Here is a 21951-nt window from a genome sequence, read left to right on the forward strand (position 1 = left end):
GGAGTCGGGCTGGAGGGCACGCGCATGCGCGGGCCCCGTTCTATAGCCCGGCCCGGGTCGCCCATCCCCGGGTGCAGGGGAGGGACGAGGCTGGCTTGACGGATCAGCCCGCGAGCTTTCGGAGCTGAGAGCTTCAGACTTTAAAGGTCTTATTGAAGGTTGTCCTTTGGCTTTCTTTACATAAATATAGCTAATTAAAATTTTTTTCTTTTCTCTGGGTCGCATTTTCCTTTTGACTTTGCCCCCTTTAACAGCTGGACACTTTGAAACCTTAAGCATTCTCCACCATCAGCTTTTTTTTTTTTTTTTTTTTTTTTTTTTTTACTAATAGCGGTATTTCGCTTTTGTTTACCCCCATAAACTGCCACGGAAGAAATAGGCAAATATAGTTACCGCTCTTTTCCCTCTTCTACCTTTTGGCACTGTTGACTGAGCCGAAAATAAACAAACAAACACACACCTCGTCTCGTTCCAGCCCCAAGGGTTCTTCACTTCTTACTATAAACAATCTGGTCGACTTGTGATCCATTCCATCCAAACCCATTTTTCCTAAAAGCTTAATTTATCATCTCTTGCATCTTCATCCTTTCAAATGTGTCCTTGCCACCAGCATCTAAATGGTCTCATATTTCTTTAGTTCTTTTCTTTGGGTTTCAGTTATGAAAAGACTGATTTATAATTGCCCACTTACTGTTCTCCACTTGTCCTCAAAGGCACCTTAAACTCATGGTAATAATCTCCAAACTCAATTTATTTCCTAGATGCTGAATTTCAGTAATGACAGTCACCCAGTTTGTTCATACTAGAAAACTGGGCCTCTTTCCTGATGTCTCCTTCTGCTTTATTTCCCATCTCCCCTTCACAAGACTATTCATTCCACATTTTATCATAGTAAGGCATTTTGCTAAGTGCTAGGTTTTAACTTTTTTATTTTTGTGAGGTTATAGATTTTTCCAATGATGCTGCCAACACCCTATTTTGGGAACTCCTTTAAGAAATATTTTCAGTCCCCCTAGTCACCACTTATTTTCTTACCTTATTCAGACTCTTTCTCTAAATGATTTTAAATTATGGTTTAAAGTATCTAAAGTATCAAATTTAGGATTGAGGATGACCACCATGGAGAATGACTGCTATAGATTTTGAAGATGGCTTCAGAAAAGGAGCTTAACCTAATAAGGTTGGAAGGAACAATCCTTGTTTGGATATTTAAGTTCTGATATATTTGTTTAAAAGACGTTCTTTAGTCATAGCTAATGTGATGTACATAAATTACAAATTTTCAAGATACTTACAGTATTCTAAGATACACTAAAGGAAAACTTCAGAGAATAATTTAAAAATTTTGGTTAACTCAGAAGGTACTCTGGACTTTTGGTGTTTGAGTCATTTTCCAATTTATTTTACTATTCTAGAATACAAATGTAGACTATGCTTCAGAGAGTGGACTGAGTGTTCACGAGATGTACCTCATACCACTAAAGGTTTTTCTGAAAGCTCCAGACACCTGCTTGCATATTTCTGCTTTATGTCTCCCTCTATTAAATGCTGCACAATACTTAGTTTGTGATTTTCCATTGTTTGGATTTCAGAATAAATTAGGATTCATGACACTTAGGTTTACCTAAATTAAAGAGAAGTCAAAAAGTAATTCGAAAAATTATTTTCAGTATGGATAAAACTGTTATAAATTGCATACATCAATCAAAATCTTTAGTGTTTGAAAATTAACTTACTATAAATCAATAAAGAGCACAAGCTGAATACGGTGAAAACTGTCTTTATTTTTAGTGTCTTTTATTTTCAACAATGATTACTTGAACTTAAAAAAAAAGCCTTTAATAACTAATGGTTATTGAAAAGCCAAACCTTTCCAGCCCACTTCATATTCTCTTTCAGCCACTTCAGGGCAGAACACTGTTCCAAACTATAAACCTGTTCCTTATTAACGTTGACAGTCATGTGCTTAATGAAAAGCTTTGGATCGGATATACGAGCAGCCATGATTAATCTTTCCACTGCAGCTTGATAATCATCTTGGCTCCGAGATTTGTTTTCTTCACATCTACAAAGTGAACACCTCACAGAGTCAGAATCTTGAAAAAGAAGCTATATAGTTTCTTCAAAAGATAGTAATTTACATTTTTTGGTTCTAAGCTATGACAGTCTTTTTACTACATTCTAACAGTGGATCTCAAACTTGTTTGACTATAATACACTATAAAAGACATTTTATATATACTCACATATATAAAAACTGAACAAGACTTACCTTTATGACAATGTACTGTATTTTCTATTCGGTTTCATTTTTCAAAAAATTAAATGGTTCCAACCCCCTAACCTAATTTCACTACACAAATGGGCTACAATCCGCAGTCTAGAAACAATAATCTACAACACAGCTAATAACCTATTTTTGAAGTTTAATAATTATAAAATTATTTATTATAATGCATAGAGTATTAAATTTAATCAAATTTGAAGTTAATAACATTCATGTGTTTTACCTTGAAATGGCTTTTTAAAATTATAAGCATATACTTAATATGCAGCTCATATTTGGTAATAGAAATTGTAGCTATATGCCTTTACTAAATTTCCAGTTATTTTCTTCAGTCCTAATTAAAAGTATTTCACTAAAGTGCTAGAATTTACTTTTAAAGTAACTTTTCTACCAGTCTCCATTTTCCTATAGGACAGGGAATAGGAAGTATTTAAAATAGAGATGTGGCCCTCATTAGGCATCGCTTTTTCTTGGTGTTTCCTGTGTCCTGCTCTTGGTACCCAGAGGGCCCAGGAGAAGGCTGGAGGGTGAGCCTACCCGCATTAGCACCACAGTGTGGTCTACAGAGTGGTGGGAGTGAGGACTTCCACCTGGAACAGGAACCAGTGGTCAAAAAGAGCAGACTGGTCAGGCACCTTCTAGTACACTCTGGCTTAGGAATCAGTGCCTGAACTCCGATAGACTGGGCGTATGCCAACTACATGCAGTTTTTGAAAGTCTAGTGATGAATAAAACTCTCTCAGAGGTAAAGGCAGGGCTCAATATGATAATAATAATAATAGAGAAAACAACATTGGTTTGGACAAAACCAAAGATCCAGGCATGCCACTGTTAGGTACTAGCATCACAAATTCAATACTGAATACAGAGGCTGCACATGTGTGGGGAATGGAAAGCTATGAGAAAACCAAATCCTCTGGAGGCGATAGGAGCCCAAATGCGTCATGCCACTGGGGGGCACAGTGGTGAAGAGGAAGCCCTCATAAAAGAGCTCTAACAAAAAAGCTAATTTTACTGGGTTAAAAAAAAAAAAAGTGGACCTAAAATAAATTATTTCCCAATTCTCCTCCCCTTCAGTATGGACTGGGCTGAATGACTTGTTTATCAAAAATAGAGCAGAAATGACACTGTACAACTTAGGACACTAGGTTGTTAGATACCAATTTTTCATGGCCCCTTGCATTTCTTTAAGTTTTGAGAGCAAATACACTGACTACCCCTTGTTCCAGATTACAAGAATGTCTAATATAGTGAACAACTTTGAAAGACAAAGAGTTTCTCCTTTTGCAGCAAAAGACAGGTTTGCTTACAGCCTTACAAGGTGGAGACAGTATTTTCCTGAAGAGCAGGGGGGCAGGCATGCTTATTATCCCTTTATAAAGGACTTGGATTCCTAGGTTCAGGACTCCTCTCCTGGGTAACGGAACCCACTGCATGTGCAGGTATCCATCCTGGCCCATCTGTGGGACTTGGGAGCAAGAGGAAGAGATACAAATATGCAGATAATCATGCTGCTTGCTGTGCCATAAGTAATAAAGTCCTGTCTCCGACCCAGGAGTCTTGTATTTTATGCCAGGATCCTTGAAACTGTAGCAGGCTGACCTGTAGCCTCCAAATAGGGTGAGATCTCAGAGCCTTCAGGGTTCTTGATACAGGTCCTAAAAGGCACTGCAGCTTCCTCCTTGCTTTCTCTCCTGGATCACTCACTCTGAGAGAAGTTTGCTGTCGTGTCATGAAGACACTTAAGAAACCTATGGAGGGGCCCATGTGGCGAGGAGCTGAGGCTTCCTGCCAACAGGCATGTGAGTGAGCCAGCTGGGAAACGGATCCTCTGGCCCCAGTGAAGCTGTCAGGTAGGTGATTCAGGTCCTGATCACATCCTGACTCCAACATCACGAGAGACTGAGCCAGAACCATCCTGCTAATAAGATACTCCCAAAATTCCTGACCCACAGAAACTAAGATAATATTTGCTGTTTTAAGCCACAAAGTTTTGGGATAATCCAAAAACCAAAACAGATAACTAACAGACTATTCAGTCTGAGGATCTGGTCTGTACCACCAGTAAACTGAAGAAAACTCTGGTCAAAAAACTCTAAAATAGGAACCCCATGAGATCCTCATATTACAAGTTTCCTGGATAAAGCTGACAAATTGGAGTGTTGTAAACCTAAATTCTGGACTTTGAATAAAATTATTTGAAGGGATGCCACTCTGGTCCAAGAGCTATGTTGTAATATTTATGCATTTATAACAACATTTTAAAATATTGAGACTAGGCTGATGGCTTTAGTTTCAAGAGGATTCTTGACTGAACCTAATAAATTATCATATAGTTCCCTTTTACACCTGGTTCTTAGATCTTCTGTGATGACCATAAAGATAAATAACTTCTAGGTTCCTATATAAAAACTATCAGTACACAAGAAAGATCCATACCTAAAGAAGATCTGTCTCTATGACCAACTAACAAGATCTTTGAAGTTGTTAAAGTGTTTCTTGAAAGGTACTAACTTGTTCGGTTTTAAGTCTCAAATAGGTCAAATCCTTTCTCAATATAAATATTACCAAAGTTTGTCAATACTATACATGCACAAGTATATAAATATATAAATGCTTTACATATGTTATATATACAAATGTTATAAATAAAACATTTACATCCTAGGGAAGGTGTAGGGAGCCACAATCTGCTTTCAGGATGCAGTTAAAAGTTATTTCAACCAACCTTTTTAAAACTATCTGCAGCATCTGTGTAGAAGTTCCAGGACTCTGAATACTACTAGCGTTAGATACCAGGAAGATTTCAACAGCTAAAAGCATTTCGATCTCAGACAAATAGGAAGGAATCAGTAGAACTTTTCGGTATAAATTTCCCTCCAACGGTGGGTAACAACCCAATGAAAGAGCACCTGAAAATCAAGTAACAGATCAGACTTTACTAAAACCCCAACAGGTGAAAACCCAGGTTTGCAAAATATCTAGAGATGATAATTACTTTTATTACAGAATAATTCTTCACATTAGAAGCAGATTTATTGCACAAATTATATGGTAGTGAGCTTATCCTAGTACATGTGAAATCATCCTATGTAAAATGTTTTTGAAACATTAAATATGAAATGAGAAATTTAAAAAAACCCTTTGAAAAATTACTTTTTAGCCTCATTGGAGCAACTTCCCACTTATTTCAAGCCACAGTCAACCCAACATAATTTCAGAATAACTAAAAAATCAGAAATAGCTACTTGGGTGTTGTTTTAGTGGGACCTGGGTCTAATAGCAACTATATATATACTTATAATAACTCCCTATCTTGAATTATGACTCCATCATGTATAACCGAAAAATTGTGCTCTACACTGGAATTTGAAACAACATTGTAAAATGACTATAACTCAATGAAAAATGTGAAAAAAAAAGAATTATGAATCCAAAATGTAGAAAGAAAATGGAAAATATAATTTGAAGATTTTACTTTGTATCACATAGTTTTACAGTATTTTTGAGCACGCTTATTTATAGTGCTGTTACAGCCTGTGCAATAAATGTGTGCTGTTCCTACTACACGCTGGCAGTGTGCTAAACATGCGATACAAAAATGAATAAAATACATTTCCATCGTGTAGGCACTCAATGTGTTGTTCACCAATTCATGTTCTGAAATTTTCCCTTTCCTAAAGAAGAGATTTAAACTCTTTTAAAATGTTTATGTGCTTATTACAAGTGATACATAGGGAAATCTTCTATACATAAGTCCTGGGACATCCAAATTGTATATGGGCAATATTACATTGTTATATTTTACTGAAACCAATTTAAATCTGTGTGTAAAATTTGCTTAAAATGTTTTATTAAGGTAAGTTTCTTCAAGAAATCTTTCTACTGTGGATGATGATGACTAATCTTTGAGGACCTACTATTCACCAGGTACATACAGGTTTTATCTAATTTTAACTTGACAATTCACCAACTTTGAAATTAGGCACAACAATGCCCATATTATAGATGGGGGGGGCTGTATGTAAGCACCCTGGCCTTCTGACTCCAGATTTTGGAACCCTAACCTCTAGGTAGTCCCATCTCCCTAGACCACTGCCAGGACCAACCAATCACTGACTTGTTAACTCTCCGAGCTATCGGTAGATATAATTTACGTGCATTTCTGTTTTACTTTTCTGAGCAGAAGAGGAAAACCAAAGCCAATAAACTGAGTAGAAATTTACTCACATTACTTTTTCCCCTAAAATCAGACATGAAAAGAAAAATACTCCATTTGGCTTTAGGGGCAGAAAGTAATAGAAAGAAATACTAACATCTCCCCTTCCTGACTTTTTAGCTCCAAGAGAAAAGCAGTATTTTTAGTACTAGGTAGCAAATTAGGAGCTTCAGGAAGGCAACTCTGCTGTCCCTGGACAATTTCCTTCTGATTAGTTTGGGGACAAAAGCAAAGGCATCAGGAAAGTGAAAGACAACTCATGGAACAGAAAAAAACCCATGAATTTATATATCTGACATGGGACTTATATCTGAAGTGTGTGTGTGTATATTTATGTATATGCATATCATAAGTGTACTGATAAGTACCCCTCCACTTGCACACTCAGCAAGAAAAAACAAAAAACTCCTCAATTTAAAATAATACAAAGAAAAAATGGGTGAAAGATCTAACACACATTTCTCCACAAAGATATACAAATGGCCAATAACTACATGAAAAGATGCTCAACATCATTAGTCTTAGGAACATACAAATCACAACCTCAGGGAAGCACCACTATACATCTACTAGGAAGACTAAAATAAAAACCTAGTAACAAGTGCTGGTGAGGATGTGAAGAAACCGGAAGTCCCATGCATGGCCAGTGGCAATATAAATGTAAAACAGCACAGCTTCTTTGGAAAACAGTTTGGCAGTTCCTCAAAATGCTAAACACAGATTTACCATATGAGCCAGCAATTCTGCTCCCAGGAGAAATGAAAACTTGTATGTGAATGTTTAGAGCAGTGTTACTCTTAATAGCCAAAAAGTGGAAACAATGCAAACGTCCATCACTGATAGACAGATAAACAAATTCCATACAATAGGGTATTATTCAGCAATAAAATGGAAAGAGATATTGATGCAGGCTACAATATGAATGAACCTTGAAAACATTATGCTAAGTGTAAGAAGCCAGTCACAAAAAACCATGTATTGAATGATTCTATTTATGCGAAATGCCCAGAACAGGTAAATCCATAGAGACGGAGACGTGAATTGTTGCCTAGGGCTGGGTCGGGTGGGGAACATACATGGAATGGAGAATGAATGCAAATGTGTTTCGGATTTCTTTTTTTGGAGGTGTTAAAGATGTTCTAAAATTAGACTGTGGTGATTGCTGCACAACTCTGAATATAAAAATGAATGCACTGTGCATTTTACATGCATACGTTTTATAGTATGCGAAATTATGTTAATAAAGCTGTAAACATATTTTTTTTAAAGCAAAACAAAGGCACTGGCACCACAGCCGTAACATAAGTGCCTTGAAGAAGAATTAGCCATAAGCTCAGAATTAAGTACGTAGCTCTAGATGTAATCATGAGGCACTGAAAGTCTTTTCTAGCTTGTGGTAAGCTTTGTGTGAAGGTAAATCAAAGAGAGTTCCACTGATACTTTAACGTCAACACTCTCAGGAAATGAGATGTTTTGAAGACTGATCAGTGACTATGAATCACTCATTTCATTTTATAACTCAGGTACATTAAATAAAAACAAAAACACTCTTTACCCTATAACCTTACTTGCGTAAGTCCCAGAAGTTCTACTGCACATAAAATTAGGCACAGGTGTGTTTAGATAAAAGGAAGAATGCTAATAAGAAAGGTACTGAATTGTACCCAGGCATTAACTGCTTTAACACACACTAAAAAAAAAAAAAAAAAAAAAAAAGTTAAAAAAATAAATTATCATTAGGGCCGGAAGAATTTGGAGGAATAGGGAGTGACTATTAATACACATGGGGTTTCTTTTTGGCCTGATGAAAATGTTCCAAGATTGACTGTGGTGATGGTTGCACAACTTTGTAAATACACTAAAAGCCATTGAATTGTACATGTTAAATGGGTGAACTTCATATTTGAATTATATATCAATAAAGCTGCTAATACAAATTTTTAAATGATTAAGTTTAGCTGTTTTAATACAAAATTTTATTTCCAACTAAAAAACAGAAAGATTCATAGAAATCTCACTTAAATGTTTCCAAGTTAATACTTGTTTCTGTGGCATACAAATGCTTTCCGATGGCACTTCCCCCAAACTGCACATTTGAAAAAAATGACCTCATTAACATCAATTCTAAAAACTAAAATCATGAAGTTACACCAAATAGTACCTATATACTTTGCAGTGTGATTCCTAGCAGTCTTCAAGGAAATAGTATAAGGAGTTGAAACATAACCACAAAAGTGAAATAAAGTGTTATGAACAAACTATTCTACCTTTCCTCAAAATTTCTGATCATCTTAAAAAAAATTCTGCTTTTGAAATTTCTTTTGATTGAAATACATTTTACATAATGACCCAGTACACATATATGAATATATGTAACTGAAGTGAAAATTTTATCAAATAATACTTAACCTTACTATCTGTAATGCATGCTAATATTTTCTTTCTCATTTCATTGGGAAAAAAAAAGTTACCACTTGCTAAACTGATCACAGCTGGCAACGTGAAAAACAATTCCAAGCTGAGAGAGGTTTTTGTTGGTGCCGGTAGGGGTGGCACAGGGGTGACACACACTAGGTCCTCAAATGTTTGTTATGTGGATGACAGTGGTAAAAAGGAAAATTTAAGACAAATTACTGCCTGAAGGCAGAAAAGAACTCCTTTCTAGATCTAGATTTTACACAAAATTGTGTTCTAATTAAAATACCTGTGAAGAGGCTGGGACTAGAGAAAGCGTTAGTTTTCTAAGCTTACTTATTAGAGAGGAACAATTGTAAACAGATTAACAAAGTTCTATGACTAGGAGCCACATGAAAAACTGTTACGTGTCATGCTGCATTGTAATGGCAGCCTCTGTACCTCCTGCGGACTGTTATAAAATATTCTACCATAAAGATCAGCGATAGACGTGTGATTACTTCTTGAACTTCATTCTACCAATTAACTCCTATCTGTTTATAAAATATATCAAATTGGTTCAAGTTGTGTCATTTATTTCCTTTTCACATCATCCAGTGGACATGTTAATACACAAAGAAATAAAAGATACAGTAATTAGAAACAAGATATAGTAATTAGTAACAGGTTTCAAAAGAGTACAGATCTGTTTAGACCACTGTCTTTGAATGTGTATCAACTGCTCTTTTTATATATTCAGTGCATCACTGTAAACATCATACATGGATTTAGGTTTAGAAAATTAAATTAAAAACCAATATATCAAATTTTAATTTTTAAAATGTAACTTACTTTTGTAGTGGGTTCTGGCTTTGAGCCATAAACTACTCCTTCCTAAAGAAGTAATCAATCTTCTAAGAAAGGAAAAATCAACAGGGACGCTCTTTGAAATCATGAACTCTGCTACGGAGGATGACAAGCCAAGGCTGTTGCTTTCTATACAGGCATCCAGAAGTTTATTAAAAAGAAGACTATACTGTGAGACCTCCACAGTTTCTGAAAAGAAAAAATAATTGACATAATGAAGCTGATGTATCTTCATCTCTTAAACTTCCCTCTTATGCTTCTCCTTTCCCCTCTGGTCCCCTTGGCCCCTTCCTACCCACTACAGAAGTCATAGTCACTAAAATGCAATCATCTTACATGTTGTCTAAGTTAACAAAAAAAGCACTCAACAGAAGCAAAACTGTTCATTTACTGTGTAATGGAGAAATGTGAAGGGAACGTGAATTCAGAGGCTGCATTAACACCTCTGTCCATGGTCCTCACAAGGTGACTGCATGTGCAGGGTCTCTGATGAATGACTGCACAGTTCTGTTTGCATTCTATCTACAGTGCATACCTCAGACATCTCCTTCCGATGACTAAAATAAATCATCCCCTCATAAATATCCACTCTCAAATTAAAAAAAAAAAAAACTCAGTGGGGAGGGTATAGCTCAGTGGTAGAGACCATGCTTAGCAAGCACAAGGCCCTGGGTTCAATCCACGGTTCCTCCACCAAAAATAAATAAGTAAAATAAAAAATAAACCTAATTATAAATTAACTTGAAAATAAACCTAATTGCTTCCCCCCAAAATATTTAAAAAATTTAAAAAACCTCCTTTACTGTGTATGTCTACTCCTTTCTGCTCTTTACTTCGAAGACAGTGAAGCCCCCTCGGAGACTTCCAACTCTTTTACCGCCTAGAACCAGTCAGGTGGGTCAGTGCCTAGACTCCAGGTCTTACCACTTTAGGATTTTTTAGTGGTCTAGGCCTAATTAGGAAATTTATCTCCTTACTTTTAGTCTCTTTCTAAACATTACCACCAGGGAACTTTCCTAAAACACCAACTTGATTACATCACTCCCTGTCCCCAAAACTCTAGCGACCCCTTACTACACATAGAGAAGGTCTGTTTAGTCTGCCATTCAGGATTTTCCAAAGTCCGGCACAACCGTCTGCTCAATCTCACTATTACTACTTTGTTTCATTATAGCATAATTATTTATCAAAAGCCTGTTCTACAGCAGCCATTGTACGAGGGATAACAAGATAAAGAAAATATCACTGCCTTTAAGGAGTTTATTGTCTAGAGGGAGAAACAGTTAAGAACACTAATTGCAATATGCCAGTGGAATAAATGGGAAAATGAACACTGATAAAGCACTGAGGGGAGGACTTCACGTTAACGTTTTTGTTTTCATTAAACATTAACCCATGACTGTGACCCATCCCTCAGCTCATTCCTGACCCAGAGCTTCTGCCGCTTCCCTCGACATGGACTCTCTCTTGCTGCCTGCATGTGACTTGCAAGCACTCAAGGGCACTACCTGCCACTGCCCACAGTGGTATTCTCTTTCTCTGAACTTGTCATCTGCTTAATTTCCTCCATTTCCTCCATGTTTTCCTATGTTCCAAGGTAATGGAAAATAAGTTCTATATTTGTTAAGTGATACAAGAAAAAGTATTCTTAATTTTTCCAATGCAATGAATTCTTTTAAGGTATGACGCTTGCTGGGGGCACTTAACATATTGTTTGCTCATGACTTGACAGAGGTAGGAAAAGGGGATTCAGGAAATGCTCCTTTTAGGAACTGCTGACAATCCAAAGATAAGCATCTGATTTTTTTTAAACCATCAGGAAAGCATATTCAATTTGCAGAGAACACATTTTACAAAAAACAACATCATTAAAAATATGTGCTGGGATATAAAACTCAACCAAAACAGGTGGAGAACTGTTTCTTATTAACAGTTAAACACCAGATGGGCCAGAGATAATTAAGCTAGACTTTCAAAAAACATACCTTCAGAATTTTGAAAACCTGGTAGATTTTGTAAAACTTCAAATGTCTGTCTGTAAAGGCTCTTTGCTAAGATTTCATGTGCAATTGTACAGAGCAGATTATGCCGATTGAGCACATCCAGTCTATCGCAAGGCCACAGCGGTGTATTGATGATCCACTCTGACTCTTACAAAAAGAAAAAAGTACAAACACCGTGAACATTACACTAAACAGTGTAATAACAACTAATGTTTTAAAATATCTTTTGGAGAAAGTGGCAAGACCCGGAATGGAATGTACTGAACAGCCGATTAGGGTTTGCCTAAACTGAAGCGCACTGTCTGTCTGGTAACTAAAAACTGTACTATTGGGCACTAACATCTGGACAGTTTATATGCATGCACCTGTGGTCCCAATAGGACAGTGTCTGTATAGAAGATCCTTATGCAACAGTTCTCTAAGGATTTTCTCACAAAAGGAGGCTTTCTAAAAAACTCAAAATAACTTGCTGCAAATCTGGATGGCAACAGGAGCAAATTTGACAACATTTACCAAAAAGCTTTAAACTGCCCTTACCTTTAATACAGTAATTTCATCAGAATTTATCCTAAGGACATAACAAAGATTTAGCACGGACGTTTAGCAGGGATTATTGTTCATAGAAATTTAAAAACCAGCTAGTTCAAGAAAAGGGGACTCATGGATCTGTCTCTATGTTTATCTATATTTACTCATAAGAAGGAAAACCATGCAGCCCATTAAGTTATGTTGTAGAGAAATATTCCCTTTCACAGAAAGATGTCCACAGGAAGACAGCTGCCTGAAGAAAATGCAAGGCACTAAGGAGTCTGCAGAGCATCACTAAAGTGGTCAGTAACAAATGTATCCATTTAATTTACACACTCATTTCCAGGTGGCTTGATACGGACTTTTTACCACCATCTTTGCTTATTCATCTCTTCTTATGTCTCTATAATGACTATGTACTACCTCTATAAAGGTAACAGAAGTTTAAAATTCAAGGGCAGTTTCTCAATAAATAACATAGCATTTTTAAAACAAAATTTGTATTCTAGAACATTAAGACACTTTTTTTTCAGCCTCCAAATCTTGACTATAAAATTATGGTTTTAAGGATTGTTTTTTTCTTTGTTCGTTTGTTTTTAATGCTGGTAAGGGGAGAAAGCAAGGTAGGAATCTGCTGCTTATCTGCCAGGGTGCAAGGTATCAGTGCTGAGAAAGAGTTTAAAATGGCTAAGTGAAAATGTGAAAAGCTAAAACAATTGATTTCTTCTCACCGTAAAGTCTGCCACCCACTAAATAAGAAATGTGTAAAATATTCTACATTTCTCAAACTTCATTTTAAAAAAGTTTAATAGGTAATAAAGGCATGTGTTTTTAAAAGGAAAAAGTATAGAAAAATATGTGAAAAGGCAACGTGCCTCTCATTCCTGCCCTCCAAGCACTCAATTCCTCTTCCCAGAAGCACCCACTATTACTAGTTTCTTGTGCATACAAATATTTCAAAAGTATAAAGATTATATGTATGTATTTGTTTTTTTTTATACCAGTGGTAGCATCTGTGTACGCTGTTCAGCACATCCCTTTTTTTACTTGGTAAAAGATCCTGGAGAGCATTCCAATGAGTACCTGCAGATGTCCCTCGTTCCATTCCATCATATGGCTATCACATAGTTTCAGTAACTGGTACATCCTTAATGGACATTTAAGTTATCTGGAATTCTTTGTTATCACTGTTGACGCTTAAAAAAAGATTCCAGATAACTTACAGTGCATACATTTGTATACAGATGTAAATGTGTTTGTAGGAAAAATTCCTAAAAATTGAGTTAATAGATAAAGGAAATTAGCATTACTAAATTTTGACAGATATTTTATCAAAAAGACAATGTATGTGAAGGCTTGTTTCTTTCTACCCTCACAAATGGCATATCACACACCTTTAACCTTTGCTGGTCTGACAGGTGTTTAGGATTTTAATGTTTTTACCTCTTAATACAAGTTGAGTATTGCTCTCACTTATTACAAGGCAGTTGTATTTGCTTTCCTGAGAATGGCCTGTTCACTGCAGAACAAAAAAATTCTGGGGACAATTTAACACACTTCTGTGGGTCTTTTTTGGGAAGAAATAAAATTTTACTTATGAAAATGACTTTCAATTGACATGGTCGCTGCAAAAGGAAATCTTGTGTTTATAACTGACAGAATCTTAAAAGATAATCTCAAAACTGAAGCATCAAAATTGTAAAAACTGTAAATCTCCATAGACCACTCCTCGCCCCTACCACAAACTCTCCCCAGCCTCTACTTTCAGAAAGACTGGTTTTGCCAGAAACTTTGAAGGCAGAAGATCACCAAGCCCACTTCTACCAATGATTTTTACCCTTTTAATTTCTTGCTGCATCTCGTCATTCTCACAGAGCTGGTGAGCTCTGGCTTGCATTTTTCTACCTCCTATTTCTATATACATTCTAGTTTGTATTTGTATATTTTGTATTTTCTATTACTATTTTGTATTTTATCTTTCTATTTGGTTGTTCTTCCTCTCCTAGGAAACCTCACTGGCTATGTTTAAGTTGAAGAAAACCTTTTCCAACAAGCTGTTGATCACGAAGTCCAATCAGAACCTCTATATTCCATAAACCCTCAGCAGTGAACAAATACAGGTGTTTTATATACATACATATGAATATGTATGCATGCTAGTCTTGAGTGTTAGTGTAAAGGACTTCTATTTTATTTACTCACGCATTTATTCAGTCTTTCACCAAAACTCTGAGATTCTTGAGATTCCTTCAGTCTTGTACATCCCATTTTATCAAATAAGATTTGCTTGATGGTGCACGTAGCCAAAGCTACCATTAGACGCTGTGCGGCTACTGTGCCATCTATGTTTTCCTTTACCTCATACCAAACTAAGTAGCTTCTGCTAGCTTAATCTCACTGTCGTTTCTCTTAGATGAACTGACTTACCAGGGAAAATAAACTTTACTTGTCTTGGTTTGAAGCCATGCCTGTCTGCGCATGTACAGATACAGTTTATGCAGACTGCAATAGGGACTTCCCTGTCTCAGCAGCTGAAGCTTGGGCTCTGAAAGCTAGACTGTCCGGGATGGAATCTGGCCTCCACTCCTTACTTGTTAGTCATCTGGGGCAAGCTGCTTAATGTCTCTGGTAACATTTTCTTATCTATAATGTGGGGATTGTAATAATTCCAACCTCATGGGATTTCTATGAAGATTAATTGAGATAATCACATAAAGCATTTATATGGTGCTTAGGCCAAAGTAAGAACTACCTTTCAACAAAGGTTCATATAGTTTCTTCTTTAAAGGTTAATGTTCTCCTTTCATTTTACACAACAACCTTTCCTACCCACATGATTACTAGTTTAGACCAAATTATTACCCACAATTCAGTATCAAGTTGAGGCAAATACAAAGACAAGAATTTATAACAAGCTTAACAAATTATTTTATGCTAGCATATATCAGAACTTACCCCTTAAGACCCAAATGGCACCATCTAGGGTTCCACTTTTTAGAAAAATTTCTGCTGCAATATTCACAATTTGACATCTTGGTGCTAACTTCTCAGGCCCTATAAGTCCTTTTAAACTTGTAAAATGTATCTTTAACTCATACAGTTTGTCTAAGACCTTCCGTCCCTAGAGGAAAAAAAAGAAAAAAACCAGCACTAGTTGAGTATCAATCATCTAGAGTATTATAGACATACAGAGTCACCAATAATTATATAGAAGCCAATTATGCAATTTGAATCACCATTCTAGACTGACAGCTGAACTGCTCCAAGACTCTCTCCTTAAGCCCTTTCCTGCTCAACCACAGAGATGGGAAGGAAGGGGAGCAAGCAGGGCTTTGCCTCATATTAGCCACGCCCCCTACTGGGCCCCCTTTCAGCAGTTCTCCTTTCATCCGTTTTATTCGCTGTGCTTCCTCTAAAGATTTCATTTGGAAAAAGGATTTCATGCCTTAATGTGGAAAACTACCTGTTACATGTTTTGCTCTTCTCCTGTTGATCACCCTGAGATCCAGGAGGGAGAGTCAGTGAAAAAAAGATAGTATCAAATTTAGATAAAGAATGATAGTGGGAAAAAAAAAAAGAGGTAAAACTGTTGGCTGAAAACTGTTTTTTTTTTGTTCAATAGATTAATTATTTCACATATTTTACATAAAGACTGCCTCTAGGGTAGACATCAGAAATTGGGACATACATTATTATTTTATACCAGGGGTCAGCAAAATTTTTCCATAAACAGCCAGACAGTAAATGCTTTAGGCTTTGCAGGTCACATTTGGTCAGTTGCATATTATTTTTGGTTGTTTTATAATTTCTAAGTCTTTAAAAATGTAAAAAAAATTATTTTTTTAAAAAACTTTTTTTTTATTGAGTTATAGTCATCTTACAATGTTGTGTCAAATTCCAGCATAGAGCACAATTTTTCAGTTATACATGAACATACATATTGTCACATTTTTTTCGCTGTGATAAAAAAAACTTTCTTAACCCACAAATTGTATAAAAACAGACTGTGGGCCAGATCTGGCTTTTAGTTTACAGAACTCTTGCTTTGTATTGTATTATATATGCTGTTTTGAGTCAGATGCATATTATGATGTCAGAGTACTTTCAATGTGACTGTATAAATGAGCGCATTTTCCAAGGGGTACATTAATTCCAACAGTTTTACTTTAATGTTCGAAAAGGAGTAAGTCTCATGAAAAAATTCATGCTAAGATAATAAAATTTTCATACTAAATAAGATAGTAAGCATTAAAAATTAAAATACAGGCACAAATTCAGCAACCTCTTATATCTTAAGAAATAAAAATAACCAAATAAAATTAAAATATACTCTAAAATTTCAGCAAAATCAGGATGAGTTTTAAAAAAGGGTCTTCTTACTAGGTAGTCCTCAAATTCTCAAGCATTAAATATCCAAGAAATTAATGCTATGATCAACCTTAAGCTGTACTGTGAGAGCAGGGACATGGTACACTCTGCCCATCTCAGGCCTGCTACACAATAAGTGCTAAACCTCTTGGAGACCTTGGAGACTGGAGAAACTTCTGTACAATGATTTCTTTCATTCTTTTTTTAAAAATAATTTTAAAAACTTTTTTTGGTATTTTTATTTACTTATTATTGTATTATTATTTTATTTTGGCAAGGGGGGAGGTAAATTAGGTTTATTTATTTTTAGAGGAGGTACTGGGGATTGAACCCACAACCTCATGCATGCTAAGCATGTGCTCTACCACTTGAGCTATACCCTCCCCCCTGTACAATGATTACTTAAAGGTGTTTTTTTTTTAATTCATGAATTTTTAATGTATATAAGTGACCATTTACTTAAATGTTATTTCATTTGTAAACTAACCTCTTTATAAAAAGGAATACAAGTCACATTTCAGTAGCTGATTCTAAAGCAACCCCACTCTCAACTACCCTACTCTCTGTATTACTCCATCCCTCAGCACTTCCTATTTTACATTTTCCTGGCCTTTACTTTACTTCACTTTATTGAATCTACAGCTCCACCCGCCACCTCAGGGAAATCTAAAGAATGGCAGTACAGCATGGTCTAGAATCCCTACACCGCTTCAATGGTGAGCTAAGCCTCAAAGGAAGACATGAAGACACACAGCAGGGAATCCTAAGAGGTGATTTTAAAGGAGTTTTGTTAATTCTGAGTATCCTGGGTTCACCTTTTTTTTTTCTTTTCCTTTTTTTAAATTCAGGTATAGACAGTTTACAATTTTGTGTCAATCCTGGGTTCATCTTAAGAAAGGTCTTCCAAAATTATAATGCTACCAATACTCAGGAGCTGGCAAAATAAATTCTGAATTAAAAGGTACTTCAAATAAATACGATATTTAGCACTGCTTCCTCAGTGTTCCCGATACTGAGCTTCTTCATAGTAGCCCGTCTCCTGCCACCTTCTTTTCACACTTGCCTGATTTACCACCAAATAATTCACTTAGTGTCTGGGTCTCAATTTGCCACCTGCAATGATTATGAGCAAATTCCTAATTTGCAGGGTTAATCCATATTCTGTTCAAAATTTTAAAACTAATTTTCTATAAACCAAGCCAAAATGAAAATTTAATGAAGTACCTTGGACCACTGCAACAGCTTGTGATAGAAGTACATAGCACTGATTCCGATTCTTCCCAGCAAAGTTTTATCTGCTTCATTGTTTTGTGGATCTTTGCTAACTGAAACACAAAGTAGGTGTATAAAAGAAAGTGAAACAGTCACTTAGAATGAAGGAAAAGGCAAATTTAGTATGGAATTAGTGACACTACCACAAAGACCAGGTGTCAGCAAACTCTAGCTCATGGGCCAAATCTGTCCTGTGGCCCATTTCTGTATAGCCTGTGAGCTAATAAGAACAGTTCTTTTATTTTCAAAGGATTGTTTGAAAAGAAAATTATGTGACACAGATTATATGTCACGTGTACAAAGCCTACAATACTTACTATCTGGTCCTTTACAGAAAAAGTTTGCCGACTCTGACAGAGAATATAGCTGTGAAGAGCTCATGCGGGAAAAAAAAAAAAAAGGTCTAAAAATATACGAATTTTGTTGACTTGTAATAGTGAAGATAGTAACAACTTAATGATTCAAAAATTTAGATGCTCCACCATAACTTGCTAGTAATAGTTTTACCAATATGAATGAAAAATAAAGACATGAAATATCTGATTTTACATTGACCTTATATCATTATAATCTAATTTAACAATAAATAGATGGAAAAACTTATAAAGAGAAGGGAAAGTATCTAAAACTTGCAATATCAACTTATCCCCAACATGGAGAGTATTAAGAGCTTTATATGCTAAGAACATTGTATTGGTTACAATCAATCAATCAGAAAGAACACTGTAACACACTAGCACACAATACTCAGATCAAAACAGTCACATTTACCTATTTCAGCAAATTCACAAAATGGAACACCTGGTCTCTCTTCTTCACAGTCTTTTGTTAGTGTTTCAGCAATACAAGTGCAAAATCTCTGCAAATCTGCAAATTTTTCACAGCCTATTTTTATGTTTAAGTATAAATTTCCCAATTTGGTCCAGTCACCTTTTTCTTTACAACACTATGAGAATTATTAAAAACAAAACAAAACAAAACAAATGCAAGCTTTCATTTATGCAAATATATTATGGGGTAGGCACATGCAGGCATCAGATAAACAGAAATTAATTAGACATAATCTCTGCAAATCTTATAAACTTACTAACAATTGCTACAACGCCAATAACATATTACTGTACAATCTGACGATAGCAAAACCTCCGTAAGTTCCAGATGTCAGCGTTCACTTGTTTTAAGTATCTAGCTCCTAATGTACTTAATGATGTCACCTCCAAACCTGAATAAGATACTGAAGATAGATTTTGTGGAAAACAGATGATTAGCAACATGACTTGAGCTGCCTCCACAGCAATGTGTTATTTTACTACTTTTAGAGACTACATTTTACAGTTATTGGGCCGTTTATGATTTGGGACCCACACATCATCTTGGGCATTATACTTCTTCTACAAAAGGGGCTACAAAGTAAATTTCAGTAAACTTACTGTCTTCTATTATCTTCTAAACTAAGGAAGTTTCCCACAGCAACAAAAACTGTTTAAAGGGTATAAATACTAAGTTAGACTAGACCAACAATTACTAGCATGAGTACAAAAATGATCTTAAATTAAAAAGTAAAATCATCCTGAAAGTCCTCTATCTCTTATTCAGACATTAAGTGCTTGGAGAGTGCTCGTGACCTTGGCTTTACTCAGTCAGGTCACATCCTGCAGCTATGCACGGACCATGACAAGAAAGCCAACTTGTGCACTGAGTGAGTCTGCCCAGTGACAAGAATTAAAGGCTAAGCTACAGATTATTACACCTCAACATAACTTAATTTTAAACTGAACAACTTCTAGAATTATTTTTAGAATAGTTCACAACTCTAAAAATTATGTTTGCATTTCAAAGCATTAAGTAGTAAGAAAATAAAACTTTCTTTTCTTCCCTATATAGCCACATTTCTAAAACTTTTTCTAAAGTTGGGTTACTATTCCAAGCTTCTTTGTTGTTATTGGTTTTCAGAGATTCCATTAACTTATTTAATAAGTATCATACCTCTATTTCATTCAAGGCTGACTCTAAATCATACTTCCAGTTCTTTTTAAATTGCCTCATCCGTAACCTTTAACAATAGAAAACAGTTAATTATGTTGACCCCCACCAAAAAAGTCACTGTTGCTCCTAATTCATTTGTTTTATAATTTATGCCTAAGAGACTGGAGAGACAGTAATACACTATAAAAATTTTCAATGTTGAAGAAAATGGCAACTGCACAGATATGTAACTCATACTATTTCCTCCCAAATGATAGGCAACAAGGAAAAAGCAAATTCCACTGGAAACCATACCTTTAGCCTAACTTGAAGACACAGAATGTCAAAACTTCAAAACAATTGTGAACAAAGAGAGGAAAAAAATATTAATATGAGCCCTTGATCTCTACTGCTCCCACTCCATCCTCACTGTTCCACAAAGAGTTGTGGCAAGCAGACTGACCAAAACAAACCAAAAATGCGAACTAGTAAAGGGACTTAACATTGATTAAGAATTACCATCACAAAGTCCTCACTAAGTTTGAAAATGCTAAGAGAAAAAAGTGTCTGGGTAGATGAGAACACAAAACACACAGAAGGAACTTAAAAGTTTGTATGATTTAAAGGCAACAATCTGTGAAATACATAGCTTCCGGGAAAGATAAAAGACAAAAATTAATGGATAGGTACCCTTTGGCAACTTGGAAGATAAGAAAAGGGGGGGAAAGGAGAGGGTGCCATTAAACTAAAAATATTGTATAACAGCCAGCTATGGGGCCAATTTTGATAATTACTTCTAATGCTTTATAATTATTCCAGAGCATTAAAAAGGACAAGTTCCTAATTTTTATCTATTCATCTTTCGATGGACACTAAGTTGCTCCGTATCGTGACTATTGTAAATAGTGCTGCTATGAACACTGGGGTGCATGTGTCTTTTCAAATTAGAGTCTGTCTTTTCCAGATATATGCCCAGAAGGGGGACTGCTGGCTCATACAGTAACTCTATTTTTAGTTTTTTTAGGGAATCTCCATAGTGTTCTCCATAGTGGCTGCACCAGTTTATATTCCCACCAACAGTGCAGGAGGGTTCCCTTTTCTCCACACCCTCTCCAGCCTTTATTATTTGTAGACTTTTTGATGACAGCCATTCTGACTGGTGTGAGGTGACACCACATTGTAGTTTTGATTTGCATATCTCTGATAATTACCAAGGTGGAGCATCTTTTCATGTGTCTACTGACCATCTGAATGTCTTCTTTGGAGACGTGTGTATTTAGGTATTCTGCCCATTTTTTGATAGGATTGTTTGTTTTTTTTGATAATGAGCTGTATGAGCTGTTTGTATATTTTGGAAATTAACCCCCTGTCAGTCATATTGTTTGTAAATATTTTCTTCCAGTCTGTAGCTTGTCTTTTTGTTTGTTTATGGTTTCCTTTGAGGTGCAAAAGCTTTTAAGTTTGATTAGGTCCCATTTGTTTATTTTTACTTTTATTTCTTTTGCTTTGGGAGACTGAGCTAAGAAAATATTGGTACGATTTATGTCAGAAATTGTTTTGCCTATATTCTCTCCCAGGAGTTTTATGGTATCATGTCTTATATTTAGGTCTTTAAACCATTTGAGTTTATTTTTGTGTATGATGTAAGAAAGCAGTCCAATTTGATCCAAAATTGCTGTTTTGATTACTGTAGCTATGTAGTATTGTCTTAAGTCTGGGAGGGTTATGCCTCCAGCTTTGGTCTTTTTCCTCAGCATTGCTTTGCCAATTCTGGGCCTTTTATGGTTCCATATAAATTTTAGGATTATTTGTTCAAGTTCTGTGAAAAATGTCATGGGTAATTTGACAGGAACTACATTAAATCTGTAGATTGCTTTGGGTAGTATGGCCATTTTAACAATATTAATTCTTCCAATTCAAGAGCAGCAGCATTGGTTTTAATTACAAAATATTAGGCACAACTTAAATACCCATACACTGATTGAATAATCTGAAGTGTAATTTGTATGAATCTATACAATGGAGTATTTTCAGTTAAAAAAGAAGGA

General features: G+C 35.7%; 1 protein-coding gene across 1 annotated transcript in view; it reads right to left on the reverse strand.

Moving 5' to 3' along the window:
- Window positions 1-1638: 1638 nt before the first annotated feature.
- The window catches only part of TOPAZ1 (testis and ovary specific TOPAZ 1), a 53513-nt gene continuing 33200 nt past the window's right edge, over window positions 1639-21951 (reverse strand). Inside the window, exons 13-20 of the mRNA XM_064496652.1 lie at window positions 19925-19991; window positions 18710-18884; window positions 17891-17991; window positions 15254-15419; window positions 11753-11917; window positions 9753-9956; window positions 5016-5199; window positions 1639-2065 (exon numbers count right to left, since the gene is read on the reverse strand). Coding sequence (XP_064352722.1) covers window positions 1846-2065; window positions 5016-5199; window positions 9753-9956; window positions 11753-11917; window positions 15254-15419; window positions 17891-17991; window positions 18710-18884; window positions 19925-19991 — 1282 coding nt within the window. The 3' untranslated portion in view covers window positions 1639-1845. The remainder of the gene's footprint in view (window positions 2066-5015; window positions 5200-9752; window positions 9957-11752; window positions 11918-15253; window positions 15420-17890; window positions 17992-18709; window positions 18885-19924; window positions 19992-21951) is intronic.

This window comes from Camelus dromedarius, chromosome 17 (assembly GCF_036321535.1).
Source record: "Camelus dromedarius isolate mCamDro1 chromosome 17, mCamDro1.pat, whole genome shotgun sequence".
Taxonomy (NCBI): domain Eukaryota; kingdom Metazoa; phylum Chordata; class Mammalia; order Artiodactyla; family Camelidae; genus Camelus; species Camelus dromedarius.